The 25,300-nt window shown below is 44.4% G+C and overlaps 1 protein-coding gene across 9 annotated transcripts in view; it reads left to right on the top strand.

Moving 5' to 3' along the window:
* Nucleotides 1-7,097: 7,097 nt before the first annotated feature.
* Nucleotides 7,098-25,300, top strand: part of Cacna2d4 (calcium voltage-gated channel auxiliary subunit alpha2delta 4) — a 100,523-nt gene continuing 82,320 nt past the window's right edge. For 7 of the 9 annotated variants that reach the window (XM_063231332.1, XM_063231331.1, XM_063231329.1 and 4 more), the window contains exons 1-6: nt 7,099-7,489; nt 10,652-10,733; nt 12,347-12,463; nt 12,966-13,025; nt 14,216-14,378; nt 15,066-15,197. In XM_063231332.1, coding sequence (XP_063087402.1) covers nt 7,323-7,489; nt 10,652-10,733; nt 12,347-12,463; nt 12,966-13,025; nt 14,216-14,378; nt 15,066-15,197 — 721 coding nt within the window. In that variant the 5' untranslated portion in view covers nt 7,099-7,322. Of the gene's footprint in view, nt 7,490-10,651; nt 10,734-12,346; nt 12,464-12,965; nt 13,026-14,215; nt 14,379-15,065; nt 15,198-25,300 lie in introns of all 9 variants that reach the window. The other 2 variants (XM_063231330.1, XM_063231328.1) reach the window with 1 other exon arrangement.

Below are 25,300 nucleotides of genomic sequence, written 5' to 3'. Positions count from 1 at the left end.
TTTTAATGAAAACATTTTGCAGCAAAGTACAATCTTATGTATACTTTTACCAAAACTGATCTAATACTGTCAAATTCTGAACACATTTACTTTTTGTCAAACCTGTTATTTGTAGTACTATAAACCAAGACAAATAAAATTCACATCCTCTTGAGCCTTCTACAACTTACAATAATACCTCTCAAACTAAGCTTTAATCTTTTTCTACATTCTGGCATAGCCAGACACCTTTACTTGAAGACCACTCTCTTTGTCCCTCTTTTTACTATTACCAGTCAATTACCTTTTTTCTCACTTCTCAGACAACATCAAAACTCTCAACAAAACCCTTGAAGTCACCTTTTAGTAGTCTAAAACATGCTTATTTTATATCTTTTTACCACATAAAAATGTTGTATTTTAAAAACAAAACTGTAACCTTTTAACTGGCTCAAATATAGTACCGCCTGGTTTTTACTTGGCAAAGTTGACATGACTCTTAACAACCATAGATATACATATATATGTGCACATGTTTACATTTTCACCAGAGAGAAAAAAATACTCCTTTTAAAAGGCATGCTGAGGTTGCAAGCAATCAATTGAAGTCTTACATATTAAACAAGGCGCCTCAACATTAAAGACACAAATGAAGGGAGCTTCTTGCACAGTTTGGTCAGCTAAAGGAAATAATTTTTCTTATCATGAACCTTGAATCTAATAAGCCATATGGATCCTGCAACAGAAATGGGCAACAAGCCCCTAAGTTAGTAACAAGTTTAAACAGGCAACCAAGGAGAGGGCGGAGGAAGGAAGGGTTTTACCCACGGTGGGGGCTCCTCCCTGAGGTCCTGCCATACCAAGATGTAGGTGACCCAGTCGGGGTGGCTCTCTCGTCCAGGGCGGAAGATGATGTTCTTAACTGCTAAGATGAGGGGAAGGTGGAAAGTCCCCTCCGGTGGCCAATCCACGGAGAATGTGGGCCACTCAGACGAGCAGAAAGTCTGCCATTTACTTTTTTTAACCTGAAAGGAGAGATTGTGAGCCCTCTCTCGAACCTCCGACCAATGGTCGAGGGTGAGGGACAATGGGGACGATGTCGTTTGTCCCATGGTGTTCTGAAGACAAAGAGTGGTTAGCGTACGCGCGACACAACAAATAACCGATCACAACAGTCACAACACACAGGACAAACAGGCCGGCCACCTCACTCTCACGCATTAGTTTCACATCAAACGAGTCACCTTAGGGGGTGCCTCCAGATTGGCCCGGACGGACCACAGATTGGGAATGAAATTCCCCAGATTGGCCCAGACGGACCACAGATTGGGAATGAAATTCCCCAGATCGATAGGAAAATCCTATCGCAGACGGTGAGTCACGGAAAACCGTGTGGGGCGTCCCCCGATCACCCAAGAACAGAATTTGCCCGTGAAGTAGAGCCGGAGTTCGGCCTGGGGCGAAAGGAAATGGCGGATCGATCCAAAATGAAAGTAAACAAAAACTGGCCGTACTACTTACCCCAGAGAGGTGCCGTTGGGGTCTCCCTCTGCGAGGAGGTCTCTTCTCAGTTTGATCTCGCTGGGGCCTCCAAAATGTTAGACCGGTGTCGCGAGGAAGACTCCAAGGGCCTCGCTCTCATGTAAAAACAATGGGGTTTTTATTATTCCGTGTACACGGGGTCCTCCAAACAGGTGGAAACGGAGAACCCTGAGTTGGGGCAAGGCTGGTGTTTTTAAGGATGAAAACCGCAAAGCAAGCAAGCATTGTTACAGAAGCCAATCATAGCAGTTAGAGCAGAACAGTTGGTGATTTGTCCATTTGTGATTGGTCAGATCATGAGGGGCGACCAGTGGGTCAGAGTTGATTAACTGTCTTGTTTTGCACAGCTTATTTTTAGGTCACCTAGCTCCTGTGTGGCTTGGTTCTGACATACTTTCCAATCTTGATTAGCATAGTCAGCAGACTTTATCTCTGAGTTTCCTGACATAATTACCTTACTTTAGCACCACAACCTTTCTATTTGTAGAGGGCAACAATGGTTAACATATCAATTGGGTAAGATTTTACAATTCTTTACAGAAGAGAGCATTGATTAACATATCAATCTTTTACCCAGGGAAAAAGGAAGACACACATTTACAGTTACAGGTATTACTATGATATAAACGAAGCTATTTCTGTGAAGAATGTACAATCTAATACAATCTGATGCAATTAACACAATTTGTGACGGGGCTACCAGATAGGGAAGACCCAGGATGTCAGGAGCTAGTACCTCAGGCCTTTGTTTTATGGCCTTTAGGAAGTTAAAACTTAACCTAGTTGGATTTAAAGGGAGAAGGGGAGGGGAAGCAGCAGATGGAACGAGCTTTCTTCGTCTCTTCACTCACACCTACCCCTTCTCCCAGGTCACCATCCTGCTGGCTCCTAGCTGCCCTAAGGCATGTCAGGCGTGCTCCACTGCAGCACTTTGACATGGAGACCTGAGTTCCCTCTGTGGGCTCTGTCTGCCCTTCTTCCTGAATGACCAGCTCCTTCGTTTCCATCAGGGGTCTACCAGTTGGATATTGGTCTGTTTCTGTTGCTAAAACTGAGGCTGGTTAATTTACACAGAATAGAGGTTTGTTCTGGCTAATGGTTCTGGAAGCTGGAAAGTCCAAGCACATACTGCTGGTTTCTGCTCAGCCTTGCACTGCTTCAAGTCATGGCAGAAAGCAAGAGGGCATATGGAGATGCGGAAAAAAGACAAAACACAGGGGGTGACCTTGTTTTTAACAACCCACTCTTCGGTAAGCAGTCCAGTCTTGCAAAAGTCAGAACTCACTCCCAAGTACCTGCACAATCTGTTCAGGAGTCTCCACCCACACGGCCTAAACACCCTACCATCCTCCACCTCCCAACCAAGCCATAGCCTGTGCTGTGGTGGCAACAGCATTTTCAACACAACGAGTTCAGCCTGAGCTGAGTCTGCAGGAAGAACTCTGCCTGGGTAGGAACTCGTCAAGAGTGTACTAGATGGACTATCAATAGCAGTGTGCCAGGGACAGGGAGACCATTGGGAGCCTGCAACACCCGTGGGAAAGAGGGGGAGTCAACCTCAAGGCTTAAAGTGACAGAGAAGAAAAGCCCCGGATGCTGTGAGAGGAGAGCACGGCCCATGCTGTGGGGACGGAGATTCCCATGGAAGAGGCTAGAAGAGGAAAGACCCTGCTGTGGGTTAGGTCTGAGTGACCCCCAGAGGCGCAGTTGCCAGCCTGTTAGGGAAGATGGTGGAAACTTTAAGGGATGGAACCCAGTGGAGAGAAGTTAGGTCACTGGGGGCATGACACTGAGGGGACTATTGGTGCCCCACCTCTGCCACCAGTCTCTCTCTCTCTCTCTTTCCTTCTGGGCTGACAACTCTCTCTGCCGCCTGTCCCCACCATGAGGTGCTGCCTTGCCCCACACCCAAAGCAGCAGGCCAAGCAAGCATGGGCTGAAACCTCCAAGACTGTGATCTAAAATAAATCTTTTCTCCTCTTAAGTTGATTATGTCAGGTGTTTTGTCACAGTGATAGGCAGATGACCAATCCACACCCCCATGGACCCTCTACCCCTCCCCTGCTCCCCTTTGGGGTTCCTAACCTGTGCTGGCTGGCCTCCTGGGAAGCCTGGTGATGTGACCTCCTAGGGCAGCCTCCAGTGCATAAGGAGGAGCAGGTAGAGATTCCATCATCAGGTCTTTACCCAAAAAGGCTCCATTTGTGATTTTTAAAATGTCCTTGAATTAGGTATTGGCAATGATGCACAACCCAGTGAATATCCTAAAAACCCTGAATTGGATTCTTTAATGTGATGAATTTCATAGTATGTAATTACATCTCTATTTAAAATTTTTTTCAGAAGTCACACTTTTGGTGAGTTAAGCTTTCCCTGGCCAGAAGATTTAAAATTTTACCCACTCAGCATCATTTTTTTCTCCCTAGTGGGTTACCATCAGATATGTCATGTATGATACTTTGAGTCCTGGTCTCTGCCTGGTCCTCTGTGAGGACATAGGGACAGTGGGCCATTTTATTCTCTGTTGTGTTCCTAGCACTTCCTGCATGATGCACAGCCCGGTAGTGATTCTGGCTGCAGCAGAGCAGGGGCTTCAGGTCACATCTTGCCTGCCCCACTCCAGGGCCTTTGAGCAGGTGCTCCAGGCTTCCTCCTCTCATACTTTGGAAACTGCAATGCAGCCCTGCAAAGGCAATTATTTCCCCTTTGTTCCTGAGATGCGTTTCATTTTCCAGGATCATAGGGGATATTACAAAGGGCTTCTCCAAAAAAATATCTATATACCCACATTCATTGCAGCATTAGGCATGATGGCCAAAACGCAGAACCACAGAAGGAACTCAGGCCTCCATGTCAAGGTCCTGCAGTGGAGCATGGCTGACGTGCCCTGTGGCAGCCAGGAGCCAGCAGGACGGTGACCTGGGGGAAGCAGGTAGGAGGAGGCATGGTTAGGGTAGAAGCCAGGTCTAGCTTGTGTAGGAACTTGTGAAAAACAAAAACTAAAATAAAAAGAGCACTGTGCTTTTCCTGTAAGTTAGATGATCGACCCCGAGGACTTCTGAGCAGAGGAGTGACAGGTCTTGCATTTTCAAAGGATCCCTTAGCTGTTGAATTGAAAAATAGGTTCAGCAATGCAGTGCTGACCTCAATTCGCAGTACAAGCCAAAAAAGGGAGTGGGTGAGAGAGAATAAGAAAGAGGAAATGGCAAGGTAGGTAGACCAGCTGTCAGATCGAAGCAGCAGGGAATAGGTAAGACTCTGCTAACAGGGTAATTCAAGCAAAGCTGCCTTTCAGAGGAACTCCTTGGAAAAGCAGCACTGCGGCGAAATGTGACAGTGACCCAGGGTGGAGGGCAACTGAGTCGTTACCATGTTGCAAGGCAAGAGGAGAAAGCAGTTACTGAGCCCAGAGGGAGGAAGGAAGACAGAAGCAGCCTCGGAGGAGAGCAATGGTGCTGGGTCCCCCGGGGGATACAGCCAGCAGGGGCCTTGTCCTCGTTCCTTTTCCAGGGCCCTGGGCCTCAAGGAGGTGGTCACACCAAGGAACCTCCAGGGGTGCCGGCGCTGGAGCCTTAACCCAGGGAAGGACCCAAGGTGGCTTGAACCACAGTGGTGCTGAACCAAGTTCCATCGAGGAGTGGGTAGACGAGGAAATAGGGTCTGTACATATAGTGGGGTGTCATGCAGCCCTAAGAAGGAAGAGAACCCTGACATATGCCGTAACGTGCATGAACTGGGAGGATTTTCTGCCTAGTGGCAGGGTTAGGGATGGAAAATGAGGAATTACTGTTTAACTGGAGTGGAGCTGGAGTCTTACAAAATGCAACGCGTTTTGGACACGCACAGTGCCAATGCTATGCGCCATTATGAATGAGCCACACACTTAAAGTGGTTCAGATGCCAAATTGTATATGCGTTTTTCCATGGTAAAAAAAAAATGGAAATGGTGAAATTTTGTTTAGAATTTTAAAAATCATTCCAAATTTCAAATTATAGGAGCTGTTAAATGCTACAAAAATCACAATGCCTAGAAACATTCCATTTCTCTTTACTTACAAGCTATCCAGCATACTATACCTCTGCGGTACCTCTGCTAACTCTGTAATCTACAATCCTGAAGCATATCATTTTTCTATGATACTAATCTGAATTGAAAATATTCACAGGAACTTTTTGAATGCTTTTAAAAACTGCTGCCACTCTGAGTTGAGCCACATAAATGTGTAACCAGATTACTGATACCACAACATTGACTTACTGATGAATGTGTGTAGGAGTTTTGTCACTTGAACACTGCTTCTTCAAGTATTTTCTGTGTTGGTGGCAACTCTGCGTACCATTTTGCTGGAACCACCAGATTGCTTCGAGATGGGGTGCAGCAATCACGCTGCATCTGATATTTAGGAGCCACAAAATGTGTGGTCGCGTGTGCAGAGACCTCAAAGTACAATTCTTTGTGTCCTCCTGTGACCACAAGCACAAGGAATCTGATCCAGCCAGTTCTGTATGATTCCCATCAGGAAAGAGGCCAACGTATGGCATGATTATAGTCGCATACTTGGAATGTCATCTATTTTCCTAACGGGAGAGGTAACCTCTGTCTTGGCCAGGCCTTTAGGAGAAACAGGTCCTCTGCTGATGATCATATTTTCCTTGGAAAGAATTCCCTGCCCACAATAGCGCCTATCTCAGTGCACTGGGAACCTTACTTTCTCTGCCCTACCCCCTGCTGCCAGTGGTGAGTGCTCTAGGTCAGCCACACTGGGACACATCCTCCCTGGTGCACCTGCCTGTCCTGATGTCCTGTGGGTGATATGTGTCACAAAATGCTCTCTCCACCCCAGGATGGCTAAATGTGACTTGGTTATAAGAGAGTAGCTGTGAGTAACCTGTATGCACCCTACTAAGCCCCAATGGAATGTTTCCCCAAACTCCTCTGAGCTGCATCCCCCAAACGTTCACAGCCACTGGAACATGTACGACTAAGAGAGAGTCAGACTGAGGATAAGTTGAGAACTGTGGCTCAATGATCTTACTTTGGGAAACTTTACAGAAATATTTTGCCTGGCAACCCATGGAGAGAGGGAGTCACTGCCCTGAAGTATCACTGGTGTTACTGGAAATGTGTCTCTCAGAGAATTCTACATGCAAGAATTGGGGCATGGGGTCTATAGGTTTTTGACTCATCTGTGGTCCAAGACCCCTACATGTGAAACCCTGAGTCACACTCCCAACGCTTCCCACCACCTCCCCAAGCCTTGAGAACCCTGCAAATCAAGGCTGATGCCACCTTCCTTCCAGAGCTGCTCTGAGTTAAAGACAGGGTGTTACATGGTCTCCATTATCAGAGCACCATACAAACTCAGCAGCTATTGTTCTCTGGCCAGGTCGCAGTAGCCCTTTCCCCTGGACTCCAGGGCTGTTATGGGTACACAGATCTGCCTCTTTAAAGCAGAATGGTGTGCTTGGCCAGCAGGGGAGAGCTGGAATCAGGGTAATCCCACTGAGGTCACCCGCACCTCCTGGCCACCCCTCCTTTGCTGTCAGACAGGGATTAGAAGAGAAGCCGATGGATTAGAGGGGCTCATTTTGTCTAGCTTCTCCCACTGGGCTGGCCAGCTCCACACCAGAGGCCTGCTGTTGGGGGCCACTCCTGGTTAACTCCAGCTGCAGGACCCTGCTAAGAGGCTGAGGATACCAGGATTCCTAGAACTCCACAGACAAAAGACCCTGGACAGCCTAGGGAAACAGGTAGCAGGAGGTAGAGCTCCCTCCTCAGCCCTGAGCTCAGCAGGTGCACCATGCTTGGGTTCCTCCGAAACATTGGCTCTACCGGCACTGGGGTCCCCCGCCACCAGTGGCCATGGGTCAGGGCCTGCCTGCAGAAGACTGTGGTCGTCCTGTGGCTGCTGCTCTCCAGCACCTCGCTGGCCCCCACACAGGGTCAGACCAAGATTCCTCTGGAAACGTAAGCATCAAGTCCAACCCCTTCCCTCCTCCCATGAAATTCTTCTATGCCTTCCTCCCCCAGGCAGGTCTCCATCCTCCGTTCTGTCCCTCTGGGCCCTTCCCTGCCAGTTATGGCTGTCCACTGCCTCGCTGTAAAGCCATTTTCTACCTTGGCTTCCCCCCCCCCGCCCCCGCCCCGGTCTCTTCTTGAACTGGAGCCCTGACTGCTTCCTCTTTGGAACCCGATGGCTTCAAGCTAAATGATCATCAGAGCTTACTCCCCTTGCTGGTAACAATCCACATGTGCAGCACTCGCAAGCGGATGCTCTCCCCAGGACATTCACTGCGATGAGATTACTTGGAGGGTGCTACTTCAGTTCTGAAGTTGAATGTCACAGCTCCCCCACAGGATTTGCTAGGAAATTCATATTTTCACATTCTGAAAGGGTAAAGCAGTTCTAAACCGAAGGGAATGACTCATGGAAAGGGAAGATAGCTTGTCCAGGGACTAGGTAAAATTGGATTTTGGTGGCCTCATTCTTCTCTACACATTTCTTCTTCTTTTCTATATATTTCTGCCTCCCCCAGGCCCTAATTTTATACCCCGCTATTGAGATCAGCTCCAGGAAGGAATGATGTCTATCATGTACACCTTGGTATAAACTACTATGCAACCTCTCTGGGATGTTTTTCGGTCTTAGGATCTGGTGGTCTTATTAAGGAAATTTCTAATCCATGTATGGAACTGCACACCCTACAGCAGGTGCTACCTGCTCAGTGTATAACCATGAGCAGTCCCTCAGGCCTAGCATGACATCAGGCTGCAGCACAGCCAGCTGCCAGCTCCACGTCTTAGCAGAGGTGGCTGGGGAGCCCAAACAACGCAGCATTTGGCGCTGGGGAGCAGTGGATTTTGATCTCTGCCTGGCAGGGTGCCCGGTGCGCTAGTCCACACAGAAGTTTAGTGAGGTGAGTGACATTATTACTGTTATGCAATTGCAAAAACAAAGGCTCCAGGAGGTCAGATGACTCCTCCAAGTCACAGGGCCAGTAAATGAAAGCAGCAGGACACTTTCAGCCACCTTGCTTGGCTGGGACCCTGCTGTTGGCTGTGAAAGCCATTGGAGATGCTGGGAAGGGTCTGCGCTCCAGAGCGCAGATCACCTGGTAGGAGGCAAACTCCAGAAATGACTGGCCAGGGGCAGATGGCTGGCCCCAGTCCTCACAGCAACCTCAGAGCAGGCTGAGGCAGAGGTGCCTTCTGTCCCTGGGATCCTGACTTCTCGCAGGCGCTGAAGCCAGGGCTCCTCCCTCCAGCCTTGACTTGCTCTCTCCTGCTGGATCCTTCGGTTCAGTCATCCCTGACCCCTCAGATCTTTCTTCGTCTCGTGTGCTGCCTCCCCCTCAGCCCCAGCCTACGCCACCTGCCCTCCCAAATCTGCTCTCTCCATCACCTAAGACCTCCCATCACTCAATCCAGTGGACACTTGTGTCTCATCCCCTGCACCTTGCGCTTTGCAGCTTCCCTCACCCACCCCTGAATCTTTCGTAACCCTGCACTCTCCCCAATTCCCATGCACTTCTGAGTCCTTTTTTCTCTCTATCCATCTGCAAAGCGCTGAAACTGCCTCAAGCGTTTGTCTGCACTGACAGATCTACTCATGCTCCACGCTCTCCTTGAGAGCGGCCCTCTAGCCCCAGAATTTCAGCCCATACCCATGTAAGCATGACTCGCAGCCTGCCTGAACCTGTCAGACTCGCATACCCAATGCTGGAGATGGCTCTTCCTGAACACCATGGGATGTTTTAAATTCAGGTTTGCATCTTTCAAAATACAAGGTGGCTTGGCATCTGCTAGAGTTGTGCAGGACACATCCTACCCAGTAGAACTTAGTAGTCCTGTAATAGGAAGCTCACATTCAGCATGGGCCAAGCGATGCTCACCACCTTGCGCTCTCCCCAGCCTGCTCTTTCTGATATACCCTTTTTAAAAAATCCTGTTTGGAAATACCTTGAGCTCACCATAAGCTCAATGGCTCCAACTGGAAACTGGAAGGCATTTTTGACTCCTTGAGCTCTTCTGTACTCCCTGCCTAGAATTCCCTTCCTATTTTCTTTGCTGAGTTAACTTCTACCACACTTCAACATGGAACTCAGCCCCCACCCACCTGAGGAAGCCTTTCCTCCCCACCACCACCCTCCGCAGGCTTCCCCAGCCCCCTCCAAGCACGCATCCTGCTGCACTGCGGTGACTCCAGGCTATGCACAATGCTGCGCACAGGAAGAGACCTCAGTCAACACTGATTGAGCAACTAAGGGAATGCTGGTCTAGAAATAGTCATGCAGGCACATTACAGTTGGTCTATTTGAGGAGTCTCAGTGTCCTGTGTACCTACCCCAGGACCCCAGAACATCTCCAGTACTGTGCCTGCCAACAATGTGACTCCCTAATCACAGTGCCCTTCTGGGAGCTGTCCAGGCTGCTCACTGGGCCACCACGCAAGGCTGAGGTGAGGCCTCTCCCTGCCCTCACAGCCAGTCCTGCTCTCCATTTCTGCAGAGGCCACTCAGAGCTCGGCCTCCTAGCCCTCCCCATGCTGGCCCTGGGGATCAGCATAACACTGGGGTCCCTGGTGATCTTGAGGAAGGAAACACAGTGTGATCAGCTCATGGAGCCTTGCAGCTACTCAGGAGAGTTCCTGTTCCCTCACTGGGGTCTTCTTTCTCTTCCTGTCTGCCCACTGTCCTTCCATTCCTTGTTCCACTCAAAGGCCAGAGTCCTTGAAAGCCTGGGGTCCGGACCTGGTTCCAGGCTCATTAACCCTCTGATCCTCAGCAGGAGACCTAGCCCTGAACTCACTAAAATACCATGTGGCTGCAGTGCCTGGCAGGCCCTCCAATGGCTGCCTGGTCAGGCTGCAGCCAGAACAAAAAGGACAGAAGCATTCTGTGTGCATTTCTGGGTATTTGTGAATACAGAAACCCATATATACATGTACAGGCATCCATACACATGTGTGAGTTTCTGAATACATTATATGTACATCTCTGCATGTTTATGTGTGTGCCGCAGTGGGTATCTGTGGACATGCTTTACATGTGCATCTATCTGTGGCCTCTGTGCATGTGTCCCCACCTCTCTGTCTGCACATGTTCACAAGTGTGCTTTCCTCCATGGCAGAGTGAAGCTATGGGCAGACACTTTTGGCAGAGACCTATACAACACCATCACCAAATACTCGGGCTCCCTCTTGCTGCAGAAGGTCAGTGTCCCTGCTCCTGACAGTCACCCTAGGTCTCCTTTCTGGTAGAAAATTAGAGTGAGGGCTTTGAGACCATCTTATCCAATCTACTCATTTTCAGTTAGGGAAACTGAGGCCCAGAGATGTAAATGATGTTTTTAGCTCAGAGTCTGTCAGTAGGGACTGTTGTTTCTGGTCCTCAGGAAGCCAAGATAGCATTAAACTTTCAAAACACTGGGAAATATGAAGAAAAGAAGGAAGAGGAGAGAGCAGAGAGATTGAGACAAAGGCCTGAGTCCCATAATGGGGAGAGGACATGCAAGAAAGGTCAGCAGAAACTCAAGGGGCAGTGAAAGACCTTGGAAAGAAGCAGATGGGAGACCAGCAGGTAGTTGTCTGTGTGGGGACAGTTGTGCTCCTTGCTGGTCCCAGATCCTCCAGGCACACTTAGCAAAGGCCTGAAGCCAGGCCCAGGCTCCCAACAAGAGGCAGAGCGGAGATGGTGCTCCGCAGCTCCTCCCTTTTTTATTGAGTACTTTGCGTGCAGATTTATGGCTGGCTGGTCCTTGTACAGGCTACCACACAGCTTCATTTTTCTCTGATAGTCAGAACTCACAGAGCGATTTAATAATAGCTGGCCCTTCTCTATTATTGCCACTTGCTAAGAGCTTTATATTCATGATTAATTCTCACCTCAACTCCATGAGGCATCTCCTCCATCTTATAAATGATGGCGAATCTCAGCTTTTCCAGCCACACGTGACCACACTGCAGCCCTCCCTCACTCCCCTTCCCACAGCCCCAGGCCCTCCTACTGAAGGAAATGGGTGAGAGGAGCTCTCCCTGCCCAGGACCACTACCACCAGGTGAGCTTGTGCTCACAGCACACCCCTAAACTGCAAACACCAGCTCCTCTAATTTTCTCCTTTACACCCTCCAACCCCAAGTGAGAAAGACAGGGAAGTGATTGTGTGGCTGTGTTGAATAGAGGCAATTTGTAGTCAATACATTCTAGAACATTCTCTAAAGCCTTTGGACACATCATATCATGTAGATAAGGAAATGAGTGCTTTGCCTAAGGTCACAGGGCCATTAGGCTGCAGAACTAGATCAACAGACATTCACGATGCACATACTCAGCAAGGATGAACTAGAACCAGCTCTCCAGCCTCTCCTGGGCTCCCAGGCAATGTACATGTGCCTGGAAAGCATCAAGCATTTTCTGATGCCCTGGAGATGGGGAACAAACACTTCAGAAAGGCTCACCATTGGCGTGGGCAGGTGCCAGAGCAGCAGTGGGACCCTGAAGAGAACGGGTGTGGAGGTCAGGGAGCCCTGGCCCCATTCAGGCTGTTTTGCTCCCTGGCTTTGGTCAAGTTTGTTGATTTTGAGCATTGATCTACTCTCCAATAAAGGCATCAACTGCAATGTGCCTAGAGCCCCGGAAACAAAGCAATCCAAATGAGGCAGCTCTTATTACTGTGGAGGTTACAGGAAGAGCAGTGAGACAGACTGTCCTTGCCCCAGAGCAGGAAACAAGGCTCTGCATGTGTGCCTGCACTTGCGGAGGGGGAACCGTGCCAATGTCCTCTACAAGACAGCGAGTGCTTTCTCTCTCGTTTCCCACTGAACAGAAATACAAAGATGTGGAACCCAGTCTGAAGATCAAGGAGGTGGATGGCCTAGAGCTGGTGAGGAAGTTCTCAGAGGACATGGAGAACATGCTGCGGAGGAAAGTGGAAGCCGTCAAGGTTTGCCAAGCCCTGCCCACACCCTCTCTTGCTCCTTGGAGGGTGTGGTGTCTGAAGGGTCCTTTCAAGAACAGCACTGGTTTTGGATGATCCAATTCCGGTTAGGAAGAGTGGGGGACTATGTCTACTGGTTTATACCACCCAAGCCCCTACCAGCATCCAGTGTGGACACTTCTTACCAGGGAAGGGGACACGTTCTCTTTCCAACACTCCCTGCTGGAGTGCTGGATGTCTAGCGCAGAGTCACCTGTATAAGCACCTTGCTGTCCATGAGGCCTCAGGGTCCTTGCAGATGATAAAGGATGGCTCTTCACAGCCAGAGGGGTTATGGGTAAAGAGAAATGGAGAAAGGAGAAAAAAGGAAGGGGAGAGCAAGGGAGCTTCTCTCTGAGTATGTAGCTAAGGAGGAGCTGCTGGGTCGCCTGATGACTGCTCAGCTTACCTTGGACCTGCGGTCCTCTTTACCCATTCTTCTCTCTCCTTTTGCGTTCCCTTCTCACAGAGCCTTGTGGAGGCTGCTGAGGAGGCTGACCTGAAACATGAATTCAACGCATCCCTGGTGGTGAGTGCTGACCTAGAACTGGTGCTGGGAGGTTTGATGAGAACACCCTCAGCACTACCAGGGCAACCACAGCCAGTGGGGTGCAGCGTGGCAATCACCTTATTCTGTGCACATGGGCATCTCCTGCCCCCGTGGGCAAAGCCGTGAGCTGGCCCAAGGAGTGAGACACACTCTTGACCTCAGGAAGTTCGCTATTTCCCCCAGAAGGTGGGTACCAAGGGCACACAAACGGGTAGGCTGGGTGTCATGAGAGTGAGGACTGGAGAAGAGGAGGCATGCAGAAATCTGTGCAGACAGGGCAGCCTGAGGCTTAGGCTGCTGGGATTTGGGCAGACAAGGCATGGTGGAGTCTCTAGGACTAGGGAAAGGAGAAGAAATGGAAATAAGAAAACAAAAAGCCAGTAGAAGAGACAGTGAGTGGTCAGCCCTGTGTGGACAGATGATGATGAAGCAGAAGTGGCCTTGGAGAGATGCTGGGAAATATGGTGGGAGCCTTGAGTGCCAAAACCAGGATCTGGTCTTTCTGTTTAAGGCATGGAAGGATCAGAGTAGGGCAGACACAGCTAGGCATGCATTTAGAATGCTAACGCTGGCCACTGGGCTGTGCTGAAGCTGGGAGTGGCAGTGACACACTATGGTGGGCCCAGTATCATTGGAGGAATGGGAAAAGAGTCTGCTTATGACTCCAAGTAGACAAGGTCTCAAGCAGATCCTCCAACGCCGCCCATAAGTGGGAGAAAGAGGACTCCTTTGGAGTGGGATACAGGAACTGCAGCCTCAGGCCCAGGCTGTAGGCCCAGAGACCCCCTGGCACTGTCTGAGTCCTCAGGACTCTTCTCATCCTGGGAGGAAGGGACAGTACTGGTGAGGCTCTGTGTCTTCTCACCTGTCTTTGAGTGTCTTCCCATCTCTATCTCCAGCTCTGTCCACACCAGAGCAAGTGGAGAACCAAGCAATAATCAGGACAATTTACATCAAAACCATCCTAATGAGCTCTTCTCTCGAGTTGTCCCCAAATGGCCCAACATTTGCTTGGATTCTCCACCCAGTAGAGCACATATGGATACTACCAGTCTGTCCATCCCGTCTTTCACATCAGAGTCCTCTCCTGTGCTCCATCTCTTTCTCTCTCTCAATCTGCACAGCCCTGTGTCTCTGTCTCTGTTGGGTTTGTTTCCTGTTATCTGTAGTTTGACTACTACAACTCGGTCCTGATCAATGAGAAAGATGAGAAAGGCAACTTTGTGGAGCTGGGTGCCGAGTTCATCCTGGAGTCCAATGCACACTTCAGCAACCTGAGAGTAAACACCTCAGTCAGCAGCGTGCAACTGCCCACCAATGTGTACAACAAAGGTCATTCCTCTCTGACTGTTTGGCAGTTGTTGGTGGGGTGGTGACAGTGGAGGTTTTTCATGACTTTGTCTCCCTTTTTCTGAGGAGCAGGACAGCCTTGACAGAGGATGAGAAAAGAAATTATTCCACATCATCATAATGTGTTAGTCTGTTTTCTATTTGCATGACAAAATACCTGAGGTTGAGTAACTTATACCAAAAAAAGATTTAGCTCACAATTTGGGAGTCTAAAATTCCAAACAGCACAACACTGGTTCTGAGGAGGGCTCCTGGGTTGCCTCACAACATGGTGGATGACATCATGGTAGGACCCCAAGGCAGTGTGGGAAGCCTGAGACTGTAGGTGTGCTCTTATACGACAACTCTTTCAGAACTAACCAGGATCTCATAAGAAATGCAAAAATTCTTTCCAAAGGTAGTGTCCCCCACTAGACTCTAGCATTTTCACATTGCCACACTGGGAACCAAGCTTCCCACACAGGAATCCTTGAGAGACACACTCAAACCACAGCAGATAGCCTCAGAGAAAACTCAGTGTTTCTGGATGACAGGATGTGTGAATTCTCACATGAGATACAGAAAGAAGCTCTAAAGTATGTGTGTGTGTACACGTGTGTGTTTAGCATGTGAACATTTGATCACTGTTTCTTCATATTGTTCCCCCTAAAATTCCTTTTCACTCCTCAGATCCAGACATTTTAAATGGAGTCTACATGTCGGAGGCCTTGAATCCTGTTTTTGTGGAGAACTTTCAGAGAGACCCTACACTGACCTGGCAATATTTTGGCAGCTCAACTGGATTCTTCAGGATCTATCCAGGTGAAGACATTGGGTGGCATCTCCATCATCTACTGGGCTTGTTCTCCGGAAATAAGGGAACAGGGGTATGAAAGGTTAACCCTAGAACTCATCCTCCAGGGGATGAGACTAGCACTCCTATCCAAAGGCACCTCCAACATACACTTCCACCGTCCCCACAGGTAAAGCACATATTCAGTGAAGAACTGAGTGAATGCATGAATAAAACCAACAAACACAATGGTAATCAGCCATCAAATACCCGCAGTGAGCTTCTGTCTTGGAAAAATGTACCATCGACACTAGAAATGATCGGCAGCCATGTAGGAAATGCCACACATTATTGTGTGACTAGTGGCAAATCCAGTGATAGGGTGGAGAAAGCTTTGTGTCAGTCAATAAAGACACAAGACAGAACATCAACCACAAATTTTGCAAGAATTCTACATCTTTTTTCTTCCCATGGAGAATACAATTCACTTTCATTTTTATACTTTAGCAGACTTTCCAGAAAGTCTTAAGTTTGCCCTACTTTTCTGACCAGAAAATGGAAAGGCCCTAAGGGATTTCTCTTTAGCCAGAGGCTGAAAAAAGGTAATTCCTCCCCTGGAGCACAAAGAACTCACACTGTTGCATCACTAGCAGGTTCCAAAATTCATAATTAGCCACTGGTTCTATTTCCGTTCTCTGCAGTCTGAAGGAATAAATTTATCCCTCTTTGTGTAGAAGCCCTTCAAATACTTGAAGACCACTCATGTCTCTCTTGTCTTCCCAGCGTAGAATTTCTGTAAATAACCTTACCACATATCCAGAGATGCCAAATCAGGTTCAGACAATCCAATCCAATTGGGAGCTCTTGAAGAGAGGGGCCATTTCTCATATTCCTTCCCAATTTATATATTCATATCTCCCCTCTGGTAAACAATATTAGATTGACTGTGATTTTTAGGTTATATTAATTTAATTTATCATAAAACCTAGAATATAGCCAATAATTTATGTCCCCCATACGCCCCTGTCTCTCCTACCCTTCGTCCTTCCCTCCCCACTGGTCAGATTAAAGCCATCCTGAACTTCAACTGTATGAGTACATTTGAATGTTTTCACTTGCTTGTAGAGTTTTAAATTATTTACAGACACATGTGTTTTTCAAAGTTTTTGATAAAATACATATTACAAAATGCACTAGCTTAATCAGCTTTAATGATGTATTCTAGATGTATAATACAACCATCCCCACCATGTATCTCTAAAATGCTTGTAAACTGAAACGCTACACGCCCCTAACAGTAATTCCCTATTCTTCCTTCCCCAACCCAGTCACTGGCAACTACTATTCTATTTTCTGTCTCTGTGATTTTGTCTACACTGTACCTCAGAGAAATGATATCATTCATAGTTTTGGTCTTTTTTGTGATTGACTTTCTAATACCCTGAAGATTCATACATTTTGCACATCTGAATTCCCTTCCTTTTTAAACCTGAGTAATATTGTATGTGTATGCTATATTTTGTTTATAGACACTGGGTTGCTTCCACCTTTTAGCTCTTGTGAGAAATACTAGGAACACAAGTGTGCAAATATGTTTTGAGACTGAATTTCAATTATTTAGGTTATATATATAAAAGTGGAGTAGCTGGACAATATGGTAGTTCTAATTTAAGTTTCAAAGACATGCCATACTGTTTCGTGTAAAGCTGTACCATTTTATATTTTACCACCAGTAGTGCACAAGCATTCCAGTTTCTCCATATTCATGTCAACATTTGCTATTTTGTGTGTGTGTTTTTATGTACAGTGGTCATCTGAATGCATGTGGGATGGTACCTCATTATGGCTTTGGTTTACATTTCCTTAATGATTAGTATTGTTGAGTATCTTTTCATGCGTGTCTTAGTTACTTTCATTGTTGAGACAAAATGCCCAACATCCACAAATTATGAGGATGAGGTTTAGCTCACAGTTTGCAGAGGTTCCAGTCCATAAATGACTGGCTCCAAGGCAGGGTTGCACATGGCAAAAGGGCAACAGTTCATGGCAGTAGAAGACAGCAAAAACAATGAGAGAGAGAGACAGAGAGACAGAGACAGAGACAGAGAGACAAAAGAGTCCCTTATAGTGTATGCAGGCTACTCACCCTAGGACCAGTGTGGTACTCAGTCATAAACTCTCAATTCAGCCCTTCTGAAAAGCCCACCCCCATGGCTGCATGAGGCTTTGGGGGACATCCAGGCACAAACTGTAACAGTGTGCTTATTGATCATTTGTATATCTTCTTTGAATAAATGTCTATTCAAGTTCTTGTTCCATTTTTAATAGGATTGTTTATATTACTGTTGAATTTAAGGCATGTATTTTGAATATTAATGTCTTGTGAAATATATGATTTGCACCCAGGTGTGATGGCACATATCTATAATCCCAGGAATGAGGAAGGCTGAGGCAGGAGGATGGAAAGTTAAAGTTCTGCCTGGGAAACTTAGAAGACTGTTTCAAAATAAGCACTTTAAAAAGCAACAGGGATGTAGCTCAGTAGTAGAGCACCTGTGGATTTCATTCCCAGCAACCCTTCCCCAGTATATATAATTTGCAAATATGTTCTCCTGTGGGCTTTTACCCTTAGACATTATCTTTCAGTGGACAAATTTAAAAAATTTTTTACCAAGTACAGTTTGTATATCTTTTGTTGTTGTTGTCTATGTTTTTGGTGTCATAGCCCTCCAAAAATCATTACCATGTCCCATGTCATGAAGGTTTTCTCTGTTTCTTACCAAGAATTTTAGATTTATAGGCCTTATGCTTAAGTATTTTATCCACTTTGAGTTAATTTTTGTGCATGGTGTTAGATAAAGATCCAACTTCACTTTTTAAAATCTTTTTTTAAAAATATGGATATTCAGTTTTCCCAGCAACATTTGTTGAAAAATACTGTCATTTCTTCATTGAATGTTCAAAATTCATATATGCAAGGGCTTCTTTCCAGGATCTCTATCTATTTCACTGCTCTATTTGTCTGTCCATATGCCAGGAACATACTGTTTGGTTACTGGAGCACTGTAGTTTAAAATCAGAAAGCGTGGCTCTTCTGGCTTTATTCTTCTTTTTAAAGATTGTTTGGGTTATTTGGGGTCTTTTGAAATTTCATATGCATATTTGGATGAGCTTTTATATTTCTGAAAGAAATATTAATGAGGTTTTGATGGAGGTTGCATCAGTAATTTTCTGATTGAATCAGTAGATCATTTTGTGTAGTACTTATACCACATAAAGTGTTCTAATCCATGAATGGGAGACACGTTTCCATTTTTTAATTTCTTTCAGCAATGTTTTATACTTTTTATTGTACAAAATTTTCACCTCCTTCATTAATTTTGTTCTTTTTGATGCTATTGTAAGAGAAATTGTTTTGTTAATTTTCTTTCATTGTTAAAGAATTAGCATTCAGCTGATTTTCTCTTTATCTTATTTCACCGAATTCATTTATTCAGTCTAACAGTTCTTTTGCATTGAATCTTTAGAGCTTTTTACATATAAAATCATATCTTTTGTGAACAGAATTAATTTCTTTTTTTTTTTTTTCATTGTGGACACTTTTTGTTTCTTTTTCTTTTTTGTGCCTTACTGCACGTGTGTTAACTTCAGGTAGTATGTTGAAGTGACTAAGGTGGGATCTCTTATTTTACGGCTGATCTTGGAGGAAAAGCTTTCAGTTTTTCACCTGAGTTGGATGTTTGTATTTTTCAGTTTCTGACTTTTATTAAGTTGAAGTAATTTCCATTGATTGCTGATCTGCTGAGTCTTGTTATCATGAAAGGGTGCTGGATTTTGACAAATGCTTTTGCTACATCATTTGAATTGGTCATATGAGTTTCTGTCCTTCATTCTGTTAATATGATGTTTTACACTGATCAATTTTTACATGTTGAAAAAAGTTTTTAAGGCCAGGGATATAGCTCAGTGGCATAAGTGCCTATCTGACAAGTGCAAGGTCCTGAGTCCAATTTCTAGTACAGGAAAAAAAAAAGAAAAGAAAAGAAAAGAAAAAAATTGCATCCCAGTATAAATTCCACTTGGAATAATTCTTTAAACATGCTACCAAAGTTGGTATATTAGTATTTTACTGAGGATTTTTGCATCGATGTTTATATGAAACATTGGACTATGGCTTTATTTTCTTGTAGAATCTTTGCCTGGCTTTGGTATTAAGGTAATGCTCACCTCACAGATTAAGATAGGAAATATTCCCTCCTCTTCAATTTAAAAAGCTGATAACTGGTATGAATGCTTTAAATGTTTGATAGCTTTCACCAGGAAAGGTCTAGGACGTTCCTTGGTGGGGAGATGTTTTTTATTCAATCTCTTTACTAGTTATAGGTCATTTCAGGGTTTCCATTTCTTTCTTATAACTTCGTTGGTCCTTCATTTCCTGCATTACTGATTTAATTTGTGCTTATTTGAATTTGTTAGTGAAAAAATTCACTAACTGTTTAAATTCCGTTCTGATTTTCTTTGGTATGTTATCTGTGGCCCCCTAACACCGCTTTGAAGGTCTGGTGGGAATGGTTAACTGCAGTAACACACTCTCCTTTGCAAGCTCCTTCTCCACCTCCTTTGGTGGCTGTTGTCACAAAATTAAGTCTTCATACGTCTTTGTGTGCCCCAAAACATAATCATTTTTAAAAATGAATTAGTATCTTAAATTATATGGAAAACAAAATACGTAGTTACCAAATTTACCATAATACTAGTTTTAGACTGTCTTCTTAATGTATTGATCGCTTACACCATGCAGAAGACAAAAACTGGAGTTCTAACCATGTTGTGACAGACCAGCTTTTTATAACTTGGCGTGCTTTCCCCTTCATTGGTGTCTTTCTTTCTTCACACAGCTTCAAGTTCCCGTTTAGTGTCCTGTTTCATCTGCAGGCTTCTGATGAGCACATCTTGCAGAGCAGAGACAGTAGTAACAACTCCTCCAGCAACTGTTTTCTCTGGGGACAGCTTAATTTCTCATTTAAGGACATGATTTGCCAGATTCTTAGTTGACAGGTGTTTTCTTTCTCCTTTCTTTTACCACTTTAACAGTATCAGTTTTCTAGCCTCCAAAATTCTGATGCAAAATTTGATTATCTTATTAATGATTTTTGTATGTGATGAGTCCTTTAGCACCTCTGCTACTTTTAAAATTCCCTTTATCTTTTCAAAATTTGACTATATCTTTTTTATTTTGAATAAAATAAAATGAAACAAAACAAATCAGAATAAATCAAATCAGAACAGAACAATGCAAGCAATATAGGACTTCAAAACAAGACAATAGGAAATCGACAGTGGCTACCATAATGTCTCTTGTTTTCTTCAAAATAGCTGTCCATACTATCACATGTAATAAAGTCAAGTAAAACAGAACAAATAAAACCAATCAAGACAAAAGAATGAAAGCATTATAGGACCCCAAGATAAAATGATAGGAAGTCAACAATGGCTATCATGTCTCATTTTCTTTTAAATAACTGTCCATATATTCTCATATAATAAAACCAAACCAAACAAAATAAAACCAATCAAAACAAAAGAATAACAGCATTATAGGACTTCAAAAGAGATAATAGGAAATCAACAATGGTTACATAATATATCCCATGATCTTCAAAATAGCTGCCCATACTATCAGACACAGTAAAATCTAACAAAACAGGACAGAATAAAACCAAACCTAACAAAATTATGAAAACAATACAAGAATTCAAAACAAGATAATAGGAAATTAACAATAGTTACCATGCTCCCTTTTTTGGTATTTCCTCCCATATCACTTTTATATATCTTTTGTGCTTTTGGGATCCCACTAATCCTTTGGATTTTTATGCTAGGGAGATAATTCAGTGTTCACCTGTGTGAGACCAAACCACTTCACCCATGAGCATGATCTCCAGTTATATCCATTTACCTACAAGAGCCTTGAGATTATCCTACTTTGTAGCTGGGTAGCTTTCCATTATATGAAAATACCATATTTTTTTATCCCTTCTACAGTTGATGGGCAAGTTACCCTTGCTTTTTTCTGGTCTCCTGTTGCATGGAACAATTGTTTTTTCTCTTTTGATTTTCAGTCCATGGATTTCCTTTCAAGTTAAGTGTGTTTCTTGTATATTGATGGATCTTGTTTCTTGATCCACTCTCCCTGTGTCTTTTTATTGGTGAATTGAGGCCATCTACATTAATAGTTACAATTGGCATGCATTGGTTCATCTCTGCCATGCTATCCTCCTGCTGTTGGCCCTCCACTTTTCTCCTTCATTCAGTTGCCTGTCCTGATCATCCTCTGGATGTTTCTGGAATCATGGTCATCTTTGTCTCTCTCTAGAATACCCTTCAGTACTCTCTGGTTTGTTTGGTAGTCATGAATTCCTTCGATTGTTCATTATCATGGAAGTATCTTATTTTTCCATCAATTTTTTTTTTCATTTTATTTAAGGAGAAAAGAAAAAAAAAGCAGAGAAAGGGTACAAGTTATACAGATTTACAGAAAAAAAATAAACAGTAGGAAATCACTAGTTAATGGATTACATATTGTCATCTTAGAAATAATTGTTCAAGTCACAAAATTAAAGCTTGTAAAGTGGACATTCCAACAGTAATACTGCAAACAGTTCTGTTCAATGATCCAACAAAACTCTGTGATATCATTTTCTATCTTATACACTTAAATATACATGCAGTTATATAGTTTAGAGCACTTTCTTTTCCTCTCTTTTGTACAATGACTATTACACATTTTGGGTTTCATTGCTCCCACGGTTCTTATTACTTTTTTGGAAGAGAGTAAAACCAAATATTACATAACAGAACAGAATCGGTCAAGTCAAAAGGGTGGACATAATAGATAATGTAAAAACATAATACAAGGTGATCAACAATGGTTACCATAATGCCTCCCGCTATCTCTAATACAATTGCCTATATCATTAGTTATAATACAATTGAACAAAACAGTAAAGAATAAAACTGACAAAACCAAAACATTGGAGACATTGTAGGTCTTCAAAAGTAGATAAAAGTCAACGAGAATGGGCGTTACAATGAATCTCAATATCTTCACAGCTGATGCCTAAACTTTTGAACCTGATACTATCCAGCAAAACAGAATAGGGGAACATCAGCCTAAAACAAGATGGTGAGAATAATACAGGGCTTTAAATCGAGATAATGGAAAGTCAAAGTGGGTTACTATAATATATCCTGCTATTTTTTTCCTTTAATTAAAAGGATAAAAATAAAAAAGTAAATAATGGAGTGGAGATTGAGATAAAAGAGGGCATAACAGTGAAACAGCGCAGATCAAAACATAACCATTTAAGCAGAATAGTGTTTCACCACCAGATAATCCTGACCTAAAAGTAGTTACCATATTGTCTCTTTCCTTGAAGTCCTTGAGTACAACTTCGTATACTGTAGCATTAAATATATCAAAACAATGTAAAACCATTTAAGAGAATGACAGCATTACAGAGTATTTAGAATCGACTAACAGAAAATGAATGGTTTCTGTATAATCTCCTTGTCTTTAAAAGGTTTTTGCTTATACTATCGTACATAATAAAATCCAATAAGATACAACCTGTTTAGACCATTGGAGACAGAAGAACAAAAGCTAGATAAGACTTTAAAACAAGATGGTACTAAATCAGTATTACCTATTAAGATGTCATTTTCTCCAAAATAGCTGTTCCTATCATCCAATCTTCTCTGCCTCATTTCTGTTGAGCTCTTTTTCTGTCAGTAGCTGTCAGTTTGTCTTCTTCATTTTGTTCTCTGCTCCATTCATTGTGGCCTCCCCGCCACTATTTCTGGATTCTTTGTATTTTTCTTTTTTTAGAATATCCTGCAATACTCTCTGTAGAGTTGAATTGGTGGTTGCAAATTCCCCCAGTTCCTCTTTATCCTGGAAGCACCTTGTTTTTCCATCAATTTCCAGGGACAGTTGTGCAGGATATCTCAACCTTGGCTGGAGATTATTATCTTTCAAAGCTTGAATTATTTCCCCCCACGCTCTTCGTGATTTGATGGTTTGTGCAGAGAAATCTGCTGTAATTCTGATTGTAACAGACCCTTGTAAGTGGTCTGTTTCTTGTCTCTGACAGCTTTTAATATTCTGTTCTTGTATTGAATTTCTGGAATTTTTATTATTATATGCCTGGGTGTTGCTCTGTTTGGGTTGTAGGTAGCTAGGGTCCTGTATGCCTCATACATCTGAGTATCTTTACCTTTTGCTAAATTAGGAAAATTCTCCTGGATTATTTCTGTGAGTAGCTTTTGTAGTTCACTTGTTTGTGTCCCTACTTCTTCTTTTATGTTCTTAATCCTTAAGTTATGGCTCCTCTTATCATCTTCTTGTCTTTGTATTATTGCTGTTTGTTTCTTTGTTATTTTTAAGAAGTTTTTCATTTCATTCTCCCATATTACAAGTCTGCCCTCCAGTTCAGATAGTCTGTCCTTAGTTTCTTTCAAGCTGTGATGCCAGTCTTCGATAGACTTCTTAGTTTCTTGGTAGTCCCTTTGAACCTGCTTCACGTATTCTATGCTTTCTCTGTTTTCCCCATCAAACAATTCTCCCCTCTTTTTCTGTTCTTCCATTCCACCATCTGTTTTTTCTTGGGTGGTGCTTAGCATTTCTCTAACTATTCTGCATACTTCTAGCTTCAGGTCATTGATAACTTCATTCCTGAACTGATCTATGAGGCTCTCTATATGGCGCTTTATGTCTATTGGTGCGGTGTCCGCTATTGCCTGTTTCTCAGAATTGGGGGCCGAGGAGCCTTTCTTGTTGCTGCCTCTTCCCATATTCTCTGTTCCTTATATATGCAAGCTTATATAGGAGACCCAGCTTCTCTCCCTGTCAGCCACAGCCTGATCGAATTGCTCCGGCTAGGTGTTCCCACCCACTGCAGCGCACCAGGGAGTTACAGACCAGGCAGCCTACTCGGGGCCCGCCCCTCCCGGCCACCGTCAGGCTCTGGGATCTGGGTTGGGCCAGCCTACCGCGTCCGCTGGCAGCGTCATGCAGGCCAGGCACTTTTCACCAATCCCGCCCGACAGGGGGATGTGTGGCTGGAGTCGCCACCACGCCCTGCTCCCGCAGGACTGCCCCGGGCCCAGAAAGTCCTCTGCTGGAGTCAAACTGTGGTAGAGTGTCAGTTTCTCTCACTCACCTCACCACAAGTCAGTGCACGCCTCCCTGCCCGTCCTGTTTTCGACTCCGTTCGCAGATTGCAGTTCTCAGAGCTTCCGCGTGTCTCCTTGCCGAGCCGCTGTGGAGGCAGCCAGCCGCCGCACGGCGGGAAACCCAAATCGCGGCTTCCAATGGCGCGGGGTCTAGCCTCCACACTGAGGCTTTTCTGTTCCTGTTTTAGCACCAGGACTGCATTCCAAGTTGGTTTCTCTCAGCCCAGTTCGTTCCTGAGTCAGCAGAGCATATCTCCACCTGCTTGTGTCTCCTTACTCTGCACCCTTCCTGACTTCTGAACCAAGCCTTTCAGAGAGCCTCCGTATTATCTGTTATCTGTCCACCATGTTCTCCCGGAAGTCCTTTTCCATCAATTTTGGAAGATAGTTTTGCTGGATAGATCCATCTGAGTTGGAAATTGTTTTCTTTCAGGATTGAAACACTTCACTCCAAACTCTTCTTGACTTGATGGTTTGTGTTGAGAAGTCTGCTGTGATTCTGATGGCTTTTCCTTTATTGGTGATCTGTTTCTTTTCTTTAACAAATTGTAATATTCTGTTCTTGTGCTGAATTTCTGGGATCTTCATTATTGTATGTCTGGGTGTAGATTTATTTAAGTTATGACTACCTTCAAGTTGGGATTTACATTATTTGTCTTTTTGTGATTGACATGTTTCATTCAATATACTGCCCTCAAGACTCATCCATGTTGTAGCCTGGGTCAGAATTTCTGAAGACTGAAGACTGAACAGCATTCCATGGTGTGCACATACTACATTCTATTTCATTCATCTAGCATTGTATATTTGGGTTGTTTCCACCTTTTGGCCATTGTGAATCATGCTGCCATGAACATGGGTATGTAACCAACTCTTTAAGACCCTCATTCCCGTTCTT

This window comes from Cavia porcellus, unplaced genomic scaffold (assembly GCF_034190915.1).
Source record: "Cavia porcellus strain 051 isolate PalLab524CR breed Dunkin Hartley unplaced genomic scaffold, mCavPor4.1 scaffold_19, whole genome shotgun sequence".
Classification (NCBI taxonomy): Eukaryota; Metazoa; Chordata; class Mammalia; order Rodentia; family Caviidae; genus Cavia; species Cavia porcellus.
This window is presented reverse-complemented; position numbering and strand designations above follow the sequence as displayed.